Source organism: Rhinatrema bivittatum, chromosome 2 (genome assembly GCF_901001135.1).
Source record: "Rhinatrema bivittatum chromosome 2, aRhiBiv1.1, whole genome shotgun sequence".
NCBI lineage: Eukaryota > Metazoa > Chordata > Amphibia > Gymnophiona > Rhinatrematidae > Rhinatrema > Rhinatrema bivittatum.
In genome coordinates, this window is record NC_042616.1 from 764,039,574 (window position 1) to 764,056,368 (window position 16,795).

The 16,795-nt window shown below is 40.4% G+C and overlaps 1 protein-coding gene across 4 annotated transcripts in view; it reads right to left on the reverse strand.

Annotated features, from left to right (window-relative positions):
- Positions 1 to 16,795, reverse strand: part of TMEM65 (transmembrane protein 65) — a 168,288-nt gene that overhangs the window by 79,832 nt on the left and 71,661 nt on the right. For all 4 annotated transcript variants that reach the window (XM_029591999.1, XM_029592001.1, XM_029591998.1 and 1 more), the window contains 2 exons: positions 13,605 to 13,649; positions 1,433 to 1,500 (listed from right to left, as the gene is read on the reverse strand). In XM_029591999.1, coding sequence (XP_029447859.1) covers positions 1,433 to 1,500; positions 13,605 to 13,649 — 113 coding nt within the window. The remainder of the gene's footprint in view (positions 1 to 1,432; positions 1,501 to 13,604; positions 13,650 to 16,795) is intronic.

Here is a 16,795-nt window from a genome sequence, read left to right on the forward strand (position 1 = left end):
AACTTGGGGGCTAGGGTCACTTCATCACATAACTTGGGGTTATGTGATGAAGTGACCCTGTTTTTCCTCTTTTTGCATATGCAGGACCAGGCATTTAGCTGAGAGGGGAATAAGACTGAGAGCCCAGCTGGGACCAGGAGGCCTCTATGTCTCTAGGAGAAGACAGCTCCTGTAAAACATCTCTGACCTAACTTAAAGCTACTGAAGTGTACGGCAAAGGTAGGCAGTCACTGCTATGCTTGAAGTGCTGTTAAATGTTAATAAAGAGAACCTGCAAGAAGAAAAACTGGGATCAGCGTGTTTTCTGACTCCAGAGAATGAAGATTTGCTCAACAATCCTCACAGATGTTTTCTTCCAAAACCTCTTCTCTGGAAGAGGTAGCTGCAGTGTCAAGGTCACAGTGGGCATGATGTCCACCCCCACCCCGGAAGGTGGCTGTGCATCTCTCCATCATGCTGATAAAAAAGCTGAAGCTGTCCTAAAATCCACTCCATATCCAGTTTGCTTCTATCCATGCCCATGATCAGTCCCCATCACAAAATTTTCTTACAGGAAAATTTTAAAACAAGCGTGCATGCATCCATACATGAGTGTATCAGCGCACGAACGGAGATATGCTGGAATTTTAAATCACGCTCACACTTGCGCGCATATGATTTAAAGTACGCCTACCGTGCATAAGTATGCTTCTAATTTTAAGAGGTTGCTCGAGCAAACCTACTTCGCGAATCTTCCATAGGACTTTGCCGGCTTTAACGCGCGTTTGTAAGCGGATTTTAAAACATGCTTGTGCGAGGAACATTCCCAGTTTTTCCAACTAGCCACCAGTTTGCCCAGTCAACATCAAGGTCTTCCAGATCCCTCTGGTTCTTCATCCTGCATGCCACCCAGCTTACCCGGACACTCCTCACCCTGATCTATGAGCCCCAAAATGCGAGATCTAAAGACTTGCTCCTCATCAGGAGCAGGAGTAAAGTTAACACAGCTAAAATACGGAGATAAGTACGCAAGTGTTGGCCCCCGCCTCAGGACACCCACGCCCCACCCCTTTTCTGCCCCTTATTTTGGCCATGCTCACGGGTATATACTTGCATAAATCGCGGCTTTTTAAAATCCACATTGCTCACGCGCTTCCCACATTTATTTATTTATTTATTTTATTTAAAGTTTTTTATATACCGCCGCTCATCAAAGATATCACACATGCACGTGTGGGCATTTTTGTACAAGCAACACTTTTAAAATCGACCTCTCTGCGCATCTCCCTCCACTGCCATGCACATGACAAACTTTTGGTGCTGTCCTCCTAACCAAGTTAGTGTTTGAAAAACTCATTTGCTGCCTATGAGTGTAAAAGACAGAATCTATCTCCAGAAAGGGTTATTTCATGCAAAAAATCCAACAAGGAAAAAGAAATCCAAAAAAACTTACCGCAGCAATCATAATCGCATTATCCAAGAAACCAAAACCTATGAAAGGCAATGCATTGTGGAAGAACACTGGAAGAGATAAGCCATATAAAGTAAATGTACTACAATAGAAATATATAAGCATCATTAGAATGACAAATCACAGTCTCAGAAGTTTAAGTGACTAAGGTGTACAAAAATTCCAAAACTTCAACATTCAATCCAAAATACTTTGCCTCTTTCTTCTTGCTTGTTTGAAGCTTACTTATCAATTACGGTAATGTTTTTTCCTGCGATTATGAACCATACTAAATAAATCAATGAGACCAGCAATGAAAGGTGTCAGGAAGCCTCCTTAAGATTTCTGTTTTACCATTAACCAATCACTGATTTATAACTATACTTGGGAACTTTTGAGTTTAGGTGGCCCTGAGATTGACATTGATTAGCCAGGGGGGAGGTGCACATCATCTTTCTATGTTCCACTCTCTTAATCCACACACATACACATGGTTACTCTCCTCCCCCTCCCCCAATCCAGGGATGACCACCAACATTTTTCTCCCACCCCACTCATAAATCACTCACAGCTCTCTGACTTGTGCTCTGGGGCATCTCCTTCCTCTTTCCCCTCTCCACCCTCACCTGAGTAGCAGGTTGTTGCTGCTGCATTTGCTCCAGCTTTTTCCCTCCTGTTCCCCCCCCACACAGGCTGCCTGATGACATGGGGACAGGAGGGGAGGGAGATGAAGCTGGAGTGGACACAGCAAGCAGAAAAATAAAATTACCGCTCCTGTTCTCTGCATGCTTTCTGGAGGGGGAGAGGAGGGGGCTGGAGCAGTGAGCAGGGCAATGGTTTTCTGCCCTGCCCTCCCGAGTTTTCCTGAGTTTCCCCAGGCATGAAATTCCTAGAGTCTGCGGAAGAAACCTGGAGAATTCCCAGGTACGTTAATACTAGAAAACGTAGGAACAGTAGCACTATCAAATACTCTCTCTTTAATGAAGACTCAACTTCCCATAATACTGGACTGTTTCTTCATGACAGAAAAAAACACAAGAAAATTAAAAATGTGAATCACAGGGAAAACAAGAAATGCCTTCAAAAGCATTCGCACCAATCAAATATTAGCAGATTAGAAACACAAAAAGTTAAAACAAGATATATTCTGAAGTAAGCTAGCAAGGTACTTAAATCTTTAAATAAAATGTGATAGTACTTCCTCCTTTAATTTTACTGCAAACCTAAAATTTATGCAGTGACATCAGAAGCCAAGTTCACACTACTGCAGTTTTCTTAGAACCAGTTACAAGCACCATTTTAAAAAATAAAAAGAGGTAAACCAACTTTTAAAAGCAGACGGTTTCCAAAATCAGTCTCATATGGTAATTAGGGATGGGCATTCGGGAGAAACGAAATAGGAAATTAGACGAAATTTCTTATTTCATTTCATTATCAAAGTGAAATGATTGAAAATCCAACAAAATTTCATTGGTTTTTCATGTTTTGTTTTGAAAACAAAATTGATCCATCGGGCCTAGGTCCAGGTCCAAAGCCAGGGCGTTGCCTATGGAATAGGCTGAGACCCAAAGCAAGGGCCTTGGCCTAGGCCATGTCCAAACAAACGAACCGTGGCTTAGGCCTGAGCATGACACCAGGGCCTTGGCCCGAACCCAGGCCTGACCCAGAAAGCAGGGACCTTGACCCAGACCTAGGCCCAACACGGAGGCCAGGTCCCGATGCTGGAGCCTGTGCCCGAATCCCGGCCCAACGCCGGGGCCTCAGCTGAGACACCGGGTCCCCCAGAGTCTGTACCCAGCCTCAGAGCCCCTCTTCTTCCTTCGGTGATTGAAAGCCAAATGATGCCATTTGATAGGGTCACACCAGAGGAAATAAGGGCTGAGAGGGATCTAATGAGGTTTAGGAAAAACCTTAAGGCCTATTTCTTTTTTTGCTAAGGTCCTTCCTTCCTAAACTTTTACTGATTTATGATTTGTTATCCACCAAGATTTGTAGATTGGTGAAATGCAAGTATTTTAAAATAAGTATGCTTTGGCCTTATGTTGCTTATAAACCTTAAAATAAAAGATTATTCTTATAGGCCGAGTGTGCTTTTCAGTGGGACCTGAAAAATTATGTGAGTGGGGCCCGGGACAACAAAGGGGTACCCCAGATAGGTAGAGAGTGGGCCCAGCAGCATTGTCTATCCCTAGTTAATCACGAACCCGCAAACCACCTGGTCTATAATTTATAATGGAGCCCAGTGGGTTTCTTGGGTGTCACTCTCCCCTTCCTTTGGCACTACAAATAGAATTTAGAATAACATCTATTTGTAGGAAATATTTCTTCATGGATGCCTGGAATGCCCTGCCAGAGGAGGTGGTGAAAAACTAAAATTGTCAATGAAATTCAAAGGGGCATGGGATAAACACTGTGGATCTCTAAAGGCTAGAGGATGGAAATGAAGAAAAGGGTGCATGGGGTGACTTGCTGGTGTGGCAATAAACCTTGATTTTTTTTTTTGATGCATCTGCAACATTGCTCTCCACTTTGACGGCAGGGGAAAAAGGAGAGTTGGTTTCAGACACAACCAACAAGGGCCTTGACTTTAATAGCGTGGGGAACTGATAAGCATGGGGGTAACCTGCACAGAAAAGCAGTTATTACTCTTAACAGAAGGCATGGGATTACTACCCTTAACCAATAAGCCTTAATGCTTTTGACGCAACTGCAACATCACTCTCCGCTTTGATGGCGGGATGGGAGAGTGGGGGGAGATGGAAGAGGAATTGGATTCAGATGACAACCTACATGGGCCCTGACTTTTATGGTATGGAGTACTGATATATAGAAATAAGGGAAAAGGTACAGGGCTGCTTCTATAGCCAAGACCATAAGTAAGGTCAGGTCCGCTGGAGGTGAAGAACATTCCAGGTAGTCAGGTAGTGGAACTGACAATATTCCAGTGGATCAGTCTTCCGAATCGGGGTTCTGGTTCATTGAGCCAGGACATGAGTGAGGCTGAAGGGGATGATAAATGCACCTTGATTTGAGGTTTTAGAGGAATGGCAGGTCTTGTGACTTCCAAATAAGTGGATTCTGCTGCATGCAAATGTGTTGATAAGGAGCCCCTGAGAAGGGGTTCCAATGATGAAGGTATACCTAAAAGGTAGGTTTGGAACTCCAGTCTCAGGAACCACTGATGCTATAGTGGAGAAAAGAGGCTGGGGAATTTCATCTGTCTGTTGTACAAGGGAGGTAAAGAATTTCTTCACTTTACCCACAATATGTTGGTAGGACTGCTGTATCTTTTGCCATAGGGTTGGTAGAGGGACATCTTACAAAACCAAAATTGGTTTCTGTTATATAACAGGCGGTGATGTGGAGCTTACAGCTCCTTCACACAAGCATGACTTGTAATGGAAAGTGGTGAAGCGGCAGTGAAACACTTTTTGCTTATTGAATTGTCACGTAAGACGTCATTCTTGTTCTCCTAAGTTTTTGATTTTTTGATCATGTAGCTTTATAATTACTAATAAATAATATGTGTGCGCTTTGTTTTTGCTAGACAGATATATGCCACAGAAGGAGACTAGATAGACAGAGTAGTATTAACAGAAAGAACTGGGCCATGAGGTCATAGAAGCTTATTTTGAACAAACACAAGGCAATGCTGACATAGCAACTAGTTGCGAGCCTATAGATAATATTTGCATACAAAGTGAGGATTAATTAACATGGAGAGCGAGAGCAAATTACCATATGGCCATTCAGATTGTGTATAGTAGAAAGCCAATCAGCGATTTTGACCTAGTTTAGGGGTTGGAGATGTATGTTAAAAGTCCTATATATTGTCTTATCAGTGAAATAATTTGAAAGAATTTTATACTGGTGCTTTTCGTAGCACTCCGCCTCTTTTCTCTCTCTCTTCCCATGGTATATATCTTATATTATTCTGTAGCATTTAATAAAAGAATTTTTTTCTCCACAGCTGTTGGCTCTAAGCATTTATTCAGCAGTTTATTAGAGGATAGCAATATTCAGCAGTTTATTAGAGGATAGCAATATGATCACCAAGATTGAATCCCTTACCTGTAAGTGGAGATTTTGTGCTATCAATCATGGGGGGTGTCAGCCTCTGAACTAATGGTGGCAGTAGGGGCAGTCTGACCCCTTCACCAGCCGATCTTGGATGAGCTGAAAAATCTCTTGGATTCCAGAATGGAGATGCAGAATCTCTGGGTGACACAGATGAGGATTTTGTGGGTTGTATGCTCGAGGACAGTCCAGGGACCTGTACTGGGTGCATCGGGACACATTGCAGATATGAGAGCATGGTATCAGAAGAGTCTACTTGCATCAAATGCATTGGGACAACTTGCATTAGTGCATCGGTTAGGCTGAGACAGTGCAGAGGGCATCTGATACGCCAGTGCATTGTATGTCAATTCACCATGGCTCTGTTGCGCTGGTGCCTGTGTATTGACGGCACAGACTGCATCGAGGACTTCAATTGCATTGGTGCACCATGCTTTGACTGGCTGCACCTTGTTGTGAAAGCATCGCTGCAGAGCTGGGATGCATTGATGCTTCAATATACCTTTCTGCAACAGTGAGACCAGTATCTATGTCCCCCGATGCTTGTTTTTCTTTGACATGGGGGGGGGGGGGGGGGACCAGTTTGGGAGAATACTGCTGCATGTGTGCTGAAGACTGCCAGGCAGCTGAACTTGATCCCGTGGCCTTGACCTTCACAATCAGGGAAGTTTTGGAATGAATGCAATTCATAGGCCTTCCCAAGAAGGCACATGATGCTGCACTGCGGGAGGAAGAATGAATGCTACACCTCTGAAATTTACGTAGCTCTTCCATATGCAAGGCATTGGAACATTGTGAGTGCAGGGATATGCATCCACAATTCTTCTGGTCATGGTCCAGTCCCAGAAAATGGTAACAAAATTTGTGAGGGAAATAATTTTCCCACAGGGGCAACTTTTGAACAACACTTACAGTAGTTGGCTTTTTCTTGTGGCCTGAAATTTTCAGTAATTTGAGAAACTCTCTGTGCCGGTCTTTCAGTTTTGTTTTGGTTTTTTTAATAATCAGGTAGCACTGAAAATGTCTGTTTTGGTGGCTGCAGAAGCAGCAAGGCGAGGCAGAAAAAAAAATCTTCTGAAGAAAAAAAAATAGAGGAGACACGAAGTACAGATCCCACGCTTTAGCTTGGATAAAAAAAAAATGACTGAGTAAGCTCGAGGCAACACCTACGCAGGAACCTCACACATGCTCAGGAGAGCTCAAAGCTCTACAGCTTATAGAGACAGGTATGTTCGGTGCCACCGGATGTCACTCACATGTAATGGCTAATTCAGCCTGTTTATCAATGGAAAAACCTGTTTAGCCTTTCCTCATAGGGGAACCTTTCCACTTTTTATCAATTTTGGTCACCTTTTCTGAGCCTTTTCCAGTTCTGCTATATCTTTTAAATGTGGGGACTAGAATGCCACACAGTACTCTAAATGTTGTCACACCATGAAGTGATACAGAGGTATTACAGTATTCTGTTTTATTCTACATTCCTTTCATAACATTTTATTTGTTTTTTTTGACCACTGCCACACACTGAGCCAAGAATTTCAACATACTGTCCACAATGACACCTTATTTTTTTTTTATAAATTTTTTTTATATACCGCAGCATGTTGAAAACATCACCTCAGTTTACAGTAAACAATAATTCAGCAACTAGCTTTACATTCTAATGACCATAGAACAAAACAAGTATAAATAGATCAAAGTAAGATAGAAACATAAAGTGCAACTTGAACAAGCCTAAACTGGGTAGTAAAATAGAAGGTAAGTATAAATATCTAGGTATATTCAAACAATAGGAGTCAAGTGAGTCCAAGATTGCATTCTATTTGAAGAATGGAATTGTGTTTAGGGGACACAAATAGCTTACAAAGGATTGCCAGTAGACGAAATTATGATGAAATGTGGATAACAAAGGGGATCGAAAGATTGGCAGTTCAGATTAAGGAAATTCTTATTCTGGGTAAGCTTGTTTAAATAGCCAGGTTTTGAGGTTTTGTTTAAACTTCTTATGGCAGGGCTCCTGGCGCAGGTCGGAAGGCATTTTATTCCAAATGTTAGTTCCTGCAATAGTAAATGAGCGTTCACTCGTCGAGACATGCTTGATATGCTTGAGAGTGGGAGTTTGGCTTGGTGAATTGTTCTTGTTGGTCTATTTGATTTGTGAAATGTGAAATGATCAGAGAACCATTGCATATCTTGGTTATAGATAGATTTGTGAATGAGGGTAAGTACTTTGTACAATATCCTGGATGCTACAGGTAACAAAGTGCAGGGATTGAAGTGCAGGCGTGATGTGTTCGTAGCAGTGTGTATTGGTGAGTATACGTGCAGCTGCATTTTGTAGCATCTGTAACGGTTATAGCGAATTTTTAGGCAGTCCTAGGAGGATCGAGTTGCAGTAGTCGAGTTTTGATAGAATTGTGGCTTGTAGGACTGTTCGGAAGTCGTGAGGGTGTAGAAGAGATTTAATTCTTTTGAGAGTATGTAGTTTGAAGAATCCATTTTTGACTGTGGCCGATATGAATTGTTTTAAAGAGAAATGGTTGTCAATGAATATGCCGAGGCTGCGTACCTGCTGTACCATAGGAGGGCTGGTTTGTGACGTATGAAAAGAGTTAATGGACGCATTGTTCTGCGGAGTGATTATGAGTAGTTCTGTTTTAGTAGTGTTTATTGCCAGGACATTTTCTGTGAGTAGATTCTTTATTTCTGTAAGAGCAGCATCCCAGATTTTCAGGGCATTAGGTAGGGAGTCATTAATGGGAATGAGGATTTGCATGTCATCTGCGTATATGAAGTGCAGGAAACCTAGTTTATTCAAGAGTTGACAAAGAGGGTGAGGTAGATTTTGAATAGGGTTGAAGAAAGAGAGGAACCTTGAGGTACTCCTTGTTGCAGTTTTTTGGGTTTAGATTTGTGGCGAGCAATTTTTACACTGTATTTCCTGTCACTCAGAAAAGATTGTAGCCAGCATAGGGCGGAGCCAGTAATGCCAATCTGGGCAAGGCGGTTGATAAGGGTATTGTGGTTAACCGTATCAAATGCAGAAGATATGTCAAGTAGCGCTAGAATGTAAGAGTGACCAGTGTCAAAGGCTTTTAGGATGGTTTCTGAGAGTGATAGAAGGAGGGTTTCAGTGCTATGGTGCTTGCGGAATTCATACTGGGAGGGGTAGAGTAGTTGATTTTCATCTAGAAATTCTGTAAGTTGCTTGTTGATGATTTTTTCTATTATTTTAGATAGAAAAGGGAGGTTTGAGACTGGAAGAAAGTTAGAAGGTTCAGTAGGGTCCAAATCCAATTTCTTAAGAGCCGGCTTTATTATAGCATGTTTAAGTTGTGTAGGTACCAGTCCAGTGGTGATAGATTTGTTAATGATATCAGAGATCGGTTTGGCTATCATAGTAGGAATAGCAAGGAGAGCTGTTGTAGGCATGGTATCAAAGGGGTGCATTGCTGGTTTGATCTTCTTGAGGATTGCTTTGATTTCTATTACACTAGTGCTTTCAAAGTTAGAAAGGGTAGCTGAGTGATGTAAAATTTGGTAGGGATTGTGTGTGGGAGAGTAGTGCATGGGGGAGTTAAGGTGTGTGTTGGTATCTGTAGCAATGGTGGTAGAGGGCAAGCTATTAAAGCGTGCCATAAGTGTCTCAATTTTATCATGAAAGTAAGCGGCTAGATTCTCACATTTGTTCTTATCCTCGTTTTCTGCATTAATATTTGCTAGGGGGGGTGATGAAGCTAGATACATATTGGAAAAGAGCACGTGGGTTGAATTGGTAATTATGGATCCTTGACGAATAGTAGTCTCTCTTAGCTTTGTCTGTGATTTTACGGTATTCGTGTAGAAGTGATCGGAATTTTGAAAGTAGTGATGTGGTTTGGTATCTGCGCCATTTCTTTTCTGTTTTTCGTGGCTCGGATTTCATATTTATAAGCTCAGGAGAGTACCAAGATTTTTTATCTTTCTTCTCTGAGGAGATTTATTTAGTAATAAGAGGGCAGAGCTTATTTGCTATATCACTGGTGATTTGGTGCCATGAGGAAACAGCCTACATCCTTTTCCTGGGTGGTGATTCCTACTATGGAACCTAACATCATATAACTACAGTGTGGGTTACTTTTCCCTACATGCATCACTTTACATTTTTTCCATATTAAATTTCATCTGCCATTTGGATACCCAGTCTCATAGGGTAGTCTTAAATCACAAATGGATTGTGAGAAATTGTAACAACTCAGAATAATTGTGTGCTGTCTGTAAATCTGATCAGCTCATATATTGTTCCCTTTTCCAGATCATTTACCGTATTTTTCGCTCCAAATGACACACTTTTTTCCCCCAAAAGGGGGGGGGGGGGGGGAATGTCTGCGCATCTTATGGAGCGAATATTTAAAAAAAAAACAAAAAACCTAACTACAACCCCCCACCCTCCTGACCCCCCAAAAGTCCCTGGTGGTCCAGCAGGGGTGCGCGAGCGATCTCCTGCACGTGGGCCGTCGGCAGCCAGTAATTAAAATGGCATCAATGGCCCTTTGCCCTTACTATGTCACAGGGGCCGACCAATGGCACCGGTAGCCCTTGTGACATAGTGAGGGCAAAGGGCCGACGGCTGCCAGTAATCAAAATGGCACCGACGGCCCTTAGTATATCACAGAGGCTGTTGTCCCATTAAACGTTGTCTATATATATGTTCTGTTATTTTACTCTTTAGAATAGTTTCTATGATTTTACCTGACACTAACTTCAGGCTTATTGGTCTATAGTTTCTTGGATCATCCGTGGAGCCCCTTTTAAAGACTGGTGTTACATTGGCCACCCTCCAAGTACAGTAGATCATTTATTTTTAGCTTATAAATTACTAGTAATAGATCAGCAATTTCATTTTTGAGTTATTTCAGTACTCTGGTTTGTATATCATCTGGTCCAGGTGATTTGTTATTCTTTAGTTTGTTAATTCACCCTATTACATCTTCCTAGTTTGGTATAATTTCTTTCAGTTCCTTCAAATCATTACCAATAGTACTATTTGTGATACAAACCTCATCTTCTCTAAACACCAAAACAAAGAATTCATTTAGTCTTTCCACTAAGGCCTTGTCTTCCCTAAGTGTCCCTTTTACCCCTCGATCATCTAACAATTCAATTGACCCCCTTACAGGCTTCCTGCGTCAGATTTGAAAAAGTTTTTATTATGGGCTTTTGCCTCTATGGCAAGCATCTTTTAAAATTCTCTTTTTGCCTGCCTTATCAGTGTTTTGAATCTAACTTGCCACTGCTTATATTTTTTCCAATTTTCTTCATTTGGATCCTGTTTCTATATTTTGAAAGAAGTTTTTAGCTATAACAGCCTCTTTCACATCACCTTTTACCCAAGCCAACAGCAGTGGTTTAACATTCCTTCTACCTTTTTTAATGCTTGGAATACATCTAGTCTGGGCTTCCAAGATGGCATTTTTAAACAATGATCATGCCCCAATGTAAACTCTTAACCTTTGCAGTTGCACCTTTTAGTTTTTTTTATTTTCATTTTATTAGTCTCCTTTTGGCAAGGTAATGCTAATGTAGTAATTTTCCTTAACGTTCTCCCCTCCAGTGAGGGATATAAATGATTTTAAATAAGTAGCATTTGATCGTGTTATCACTATTGTGAAGTACCCCACTACCATTACCTCTAGCATCAAATCCTGCATTCCACTAAGAATCAGGTCTAAAACAGTTCCCCCTCTCATTAGTTCCTGGACAAACTGCTCCATGTCATTTATTTTATCTAGAAATGTTACCTAACCAGCATGTCCTGATGTAACATTTACTCAGTCAATATTCGAGTAATTAAAATCTCCTATTAGTGCGCTGCCAAATTTGTTAGCTTCATTAATTTCTATTAGCATTTCATCATCTGGCTGTTCAATTTGACCAGGCAGGAGTGTACACCCCACTACTATATGCTTTCCTATCACACATGGAATTTCTAACCATACAAATTTCATAGTGCATTTAGTCTTCTGTAGGATCTTTATCCTATTTGACTCTATGCCATCCCTAACATACCAACCCCCCACCAATCTGATCTACCCTATCACAATACATTTTGCACCCTGGCACCCACTGTTCCACTAGTTATCCTCCCTTCCACCAGGTCTCTAAGATGCCAATATTGTCTACCTTTTCATTCAGTGCTAAACATTCTAACTCTCCCATTTTATTCTTTAGATTCTGGTATTTGCAATCTTTCTTGCAACTGACAGGGATAATTTGGAATCTTAACTCAATCCACTCTTTACTGAAAGACACCTGTGCTATCTTTGCCTTTAATGGAACCTCTCTGTCAGGATGCTCTAACTTCCCTGTCTTCTTTTGACTATACCATCCTCCGTACTGTACACTGCTGAGCGTCTGATGGCTTTCCCCCATGTTCTATCTCCTTTTTATAAACTTTAGCACCAGCAGCCTGCTCTAAACTAATTAAGGTGAAGGCAATCCTTTCAGAATAGGCTACCCCCTTTCCCCAGATCCTCATCCCTGCATCATCATCTTATCAACACACTGTTTATTCCTGCTTATCTGACATGCATGCAGGAGTAAACCTTCTCTGCTTTTGTAAATAAATTTATTTGAAGATCTTCAGGTCCTTTATTTATATTGCGGCAATAAAGAAATACTCAATACCTGTTTATATTGCTTCTGTGTATTAATGCACCTGGAAGCAAGCTGGTATGTAATATCTAAACAGCAGAGGTTTTGGTTTTAGTCAGGATTCCCAGGGGAGAGGTTAATAATTCAGCTACAATGTACCCAGATACTTTTCCATTATTATATCATAGGTTCTGTCCTTATATTGGCAAAAATGCCCCAACTGTATGCATAGAAAAAAAGAGGAAGTTAGAAAATGAGGCCTATTAAAATAGATATCACTAAAAGGTCAAGATAGAACAGGTAGAATAACACGTTCATGGCTAGAAAGCAAAGGGCAGGAAAAACTTTGTTTAGAAGGGGCAGGGGTAGGAGGGGAAAAAAAAAACCAAAGAATAATTTTATACTTCAATAGTTTTCCAGCATACACCCAGGTTCCATAACTATGTTTGAACCTACACCTGCAGAATATGTAAACTAAAGTTCTATAGGGGGGCTTTGCCGAGAGCCGAGGGACTTTTGCTAACTACAATAAATGCTATTATGGGCTCAAAAAATAAATATTAATGGCTGTCTTCTTCAATCACGAAAAGCACTGTGACCTATGCACACAGATGTCCTCTGCTCTACCAAGTTTCATTTTAGTCTTTACATCCATCCACTTACAATCTGTTTGTATTATAGGTTGTATCACAAAATGGAAGTATCACTTTCCTTCTATTCATATCCCTCTTGATTTTCCTCTAATCAGGGAAAATCACAAACAGGACAGTAGAGGAAAAAGAAAGACAGGCCCACTGGTAATCGGGGTTTTTCAGCATGGTCAGGAGTAGCATCGTCGTAGAAAGAAGGACACTGGGACTCCAGAACTCTACCTGCTTCTAGGGTCCTGAGCATGGAACAGGAAGCATTTCTGAGTGCGCTACCCTGCAGTTTCTGGATCTCAGCCTTTTACTGAAAATCCTAAATCTGGCTTCTAGAACTTCTTCCCCACACCTTCCTATGTTGTTGGTACTCACATATAATCACGACAGCAGACTCCTCACCAGCACTGTCTAAACCCCCTTCTAGATAATGCGCAAGGTCCACCACCTTAATACCAGGCAGGCAAGTTACCAAGGGATCCTCACATCTACATTTCTAATGATCGAATCATCAACTATAAAGGCCCACTCCAACTCTTCCCTCCTGGGCACAAACCCTTGGAGCCCCATCTCCTATGCGAGAGGAGAATCTGTGCCATATTTGATTATTACTACCAAGTGTTTTCCATGACATGGAAGAATCTCCATCAAGCGTATTCTAGTAACCAGCAAGATGAGATGCGTTTCTGGAATTTCAAGGTTACATTTTTTCTCATGACATCTCTCCACTCCTACAATTCTTGAAAATGTTTATATTATAAAACAATTTATTCCTGTGCCAAAACAAGAAAAGCATTATCACAAGCTAAGTAAAGAAATATTACCAATTCTTAGTTGATCTGCTGATGGTGGTTCAGCTTCTAATTTTTCTGAAAACCAAAATAGAAAAAGTCTAATTAAATCACTGAAAAAAAAATTTAACTTAAAATTGTTCATTTCAACATATTTGTGTCATTCACCATGCCAGTCTAGTCCATTTTTAATTATATTGAAGATGCAATATTTTGTGATTCATAAACAGTAAAAAAAATACAGTATCTGACCTAGACTTATACAATGTTTTACTAAATGACACACAGATTCCTCCACATATGTTAATGAGACACTCAGCCACTGGGATAATACAACGCGATCATTCACAGTGTTCAATTTATTCCACATCATAATCACAAACACAACCACCTTGAGTAGATATCTTTTAGATATTTTCTGTGGTTTAAAATAAAAACATCTCCCCCCACCCCGAAAAAAAAACCAAAAACACTGTTCATTTCCAAGGGACAGAGCTCACCAAGTAACGGTAAGGTGTTACTCCATGGCAAATTCTCTATGCAATTTAATAATTGTGTGTTTTGGGGGGTTTTTTTTAAATTCTGCATGTTATCAAAACACAATACAATTGTTTTTGAGAAATAATTTTCAGTAATACAGAATTTTAAAGTTTGAATGCAGAACTCTTTCAGAAGTTCTGTAAAATTACATAAGACTAGCTCTCTCTCCCTGACTCAGGCAAGCCAACCGCCCCCCCCCCCACGTTGGAGACAAAAACAGTATCTGAATTCAAGAAAGCAAGGGATAAATGCAGGCGATCTCCAAGAGAGTGAAGGGAATTGTAAAGCTAAATTAGCTAGGTGAATAGGTAGACTAAATAGTCCAATCCAATCTTTTTCTGCCATCAGGTTTCTATGTTGCTGAGTAGGAGGGAATTCTGCCTTATCAATTTTTCCGCCTCAGATATCTGGAAAAAAGACTGTGGAGACTCAGGCAGCTGCATAGGAAGGTCCACAAATACTAAAAAATTCCTGAGCTGCAAGAGAACTTTTTTTCATCTCAGCGACATCAGACATCATCTCCCACTTGTGTGGCTGACTTTACCCTGCTTGACCATGGAAAATGAAATTATTTATGTTGCCCTGGAATATGCTCCCTGCCATGCCCCCCTTGTTCTGAGGTTTTCCACCACAGAAGGTTTGGCTCTTGCACATTTGCACTTGACAACATCCTTCCACAATAAGACTTCTATACCATACTTTAATATCTATACCTTTCAGAAGAGAGTAAAAAAGTTAAAGGCTCATGTCTGAGATCTTAGTCAACCTGACGACAACCTTAGTTTGGGTATGCTGCTTATCCAAATAATATTTCAAGGATCATATGACATATGCATGAAGAATCAGACGAGCTTCCTTACAAGTAATCCGGACTCAAAGAATTAGACCAGGTCTTCCACTCAACGCCACCTACTGAAATACAGCTAAAATTGATAGTGTACGAAGCAATGCAATCTTTTAAAAAGCTGCTTGGTGAGCTATATAAAATGAATAGTGGTCTCCGTCCAATTCTCAATGGACAGGTATTCACACTACTGAATATCTGCCATCAGAATATGGAACGGACAATCTTGTTAGAAGTCTTAGCAGAGAGACCAAAAACTGAATTAGCCTTTACTAAAGGTTCTCCACAGTGCGACAAATTTAAGCCTCTCAACTAGTAATCTTTAAACATTTCCACCAGGCAAGCCCTACAAGGTATTATTTATACAGTTGGAGTTTATTGCTTTACGGATACTTTCTGTTAGTTTGCCGGCCATTTAAGAGAGGTTGGGTGGGAAGTGGGAGTTTAGGCTGTGTGAGGTCAATATTCAAAAGAAACTGTCTATGTAAGTTTGCTGAATAACACTTGTTCGGCTAACTTACATGGGATATTCAGCAGCATGGCTATGCTGCTGAATAGCCCCATTTTTGGCATGCTTAGCTAGGTAACTTATATCCGGCTAAGTTAAGTTCTACCTGCCATAAAGCAGGTTTAACTTATCTAAGTCTAAGTTAGTGGATAAATAGCACCGCTCCAATCCATCCACTTAACTACTCAGCCGGATTAGTGGCTTATCCAGCTAAGTGGCGACCACTGAACGTAGCTGGATATTCAGCGGTCGTTACTTATCCGGCTAAGTAGCACTGAAGGGCTCTGTTTATTTTACTGGATGGCTATGTGATATTGATGCAACTGTTTTGGTTTTGTAGACAGACTATTCAGTTTAGTTTGTAGGAGTCTGATTGGGAGTGTAATTTAATATTGCTGGTTGGGAGTGTATTTTGATGATATTTTTTTTTTATTTAATCTTTATTAATTTTCAGCTTAGATAAACAGCAAAATTTTAAATGCATGCCAATGCAATAATTCGTATATTCATAATCAAACAAGTACTTTTCCTAATTGGATCAATTTAACAAAGAAATAATACTGACTATGAAATATACATCTAATTTATAAAGTAATGAGAGATCCAAAATTCCAAAAATTATGCAGCAGGAAATATATTTGTTTAAAGATAAAGAAGGAAGTAACCACACTCATTAGATCTAATCCCGTGGGAAGCCTAGGTAGCATTATTTAAAGAATTATGTGAATCAAGAAAACTACGTAAATCTTGAGGATCAAAGTACACATATCTTTGAGTATTTAATTTAACCACGCATTTACTAGGGTAACGAATCACCATATATGCGACCAGGTTTTTAACTTCCTGAGCCATCTGTAGAAATTGTTTTCTACGAATTTGCGTTTCTCTTGTAATGTCCGGGTAAACCCAAACTTTCCCACCAAGATAAAGTTTATTCCTGTTACGGAGAAATAACCTCAAAATAGTGTCTCTATATGAGGAACAGACGAATCTTACACAAAAGGTTCCCCGGAATTCTATCTGTTCTTCCATAGACTGTTCCAGGAACTCCGTTAGATTTCCCAAATCCTGTGCTTGTGTTTCTATATTTCCTTGTTCATTCCCTGGCTTCTCCCCAGATTTAATCTTTTCTATAGAAGGTATAGATTCTGAAGTAAATTGCAAATTTTCTTGTAGAAATCTTTTAAGTTGTTCCAGGGGAGAAATCAACTTTACTCGGGGAAAGTTCAAAATTCTCAAGTTTCTGTATCTAGCTTGATTCTCTATATCAGGGGTCAGGAACCTTTTTGGCTGAGAGAGCCATAAACGCCACATATTTTAAAATGTAATTCC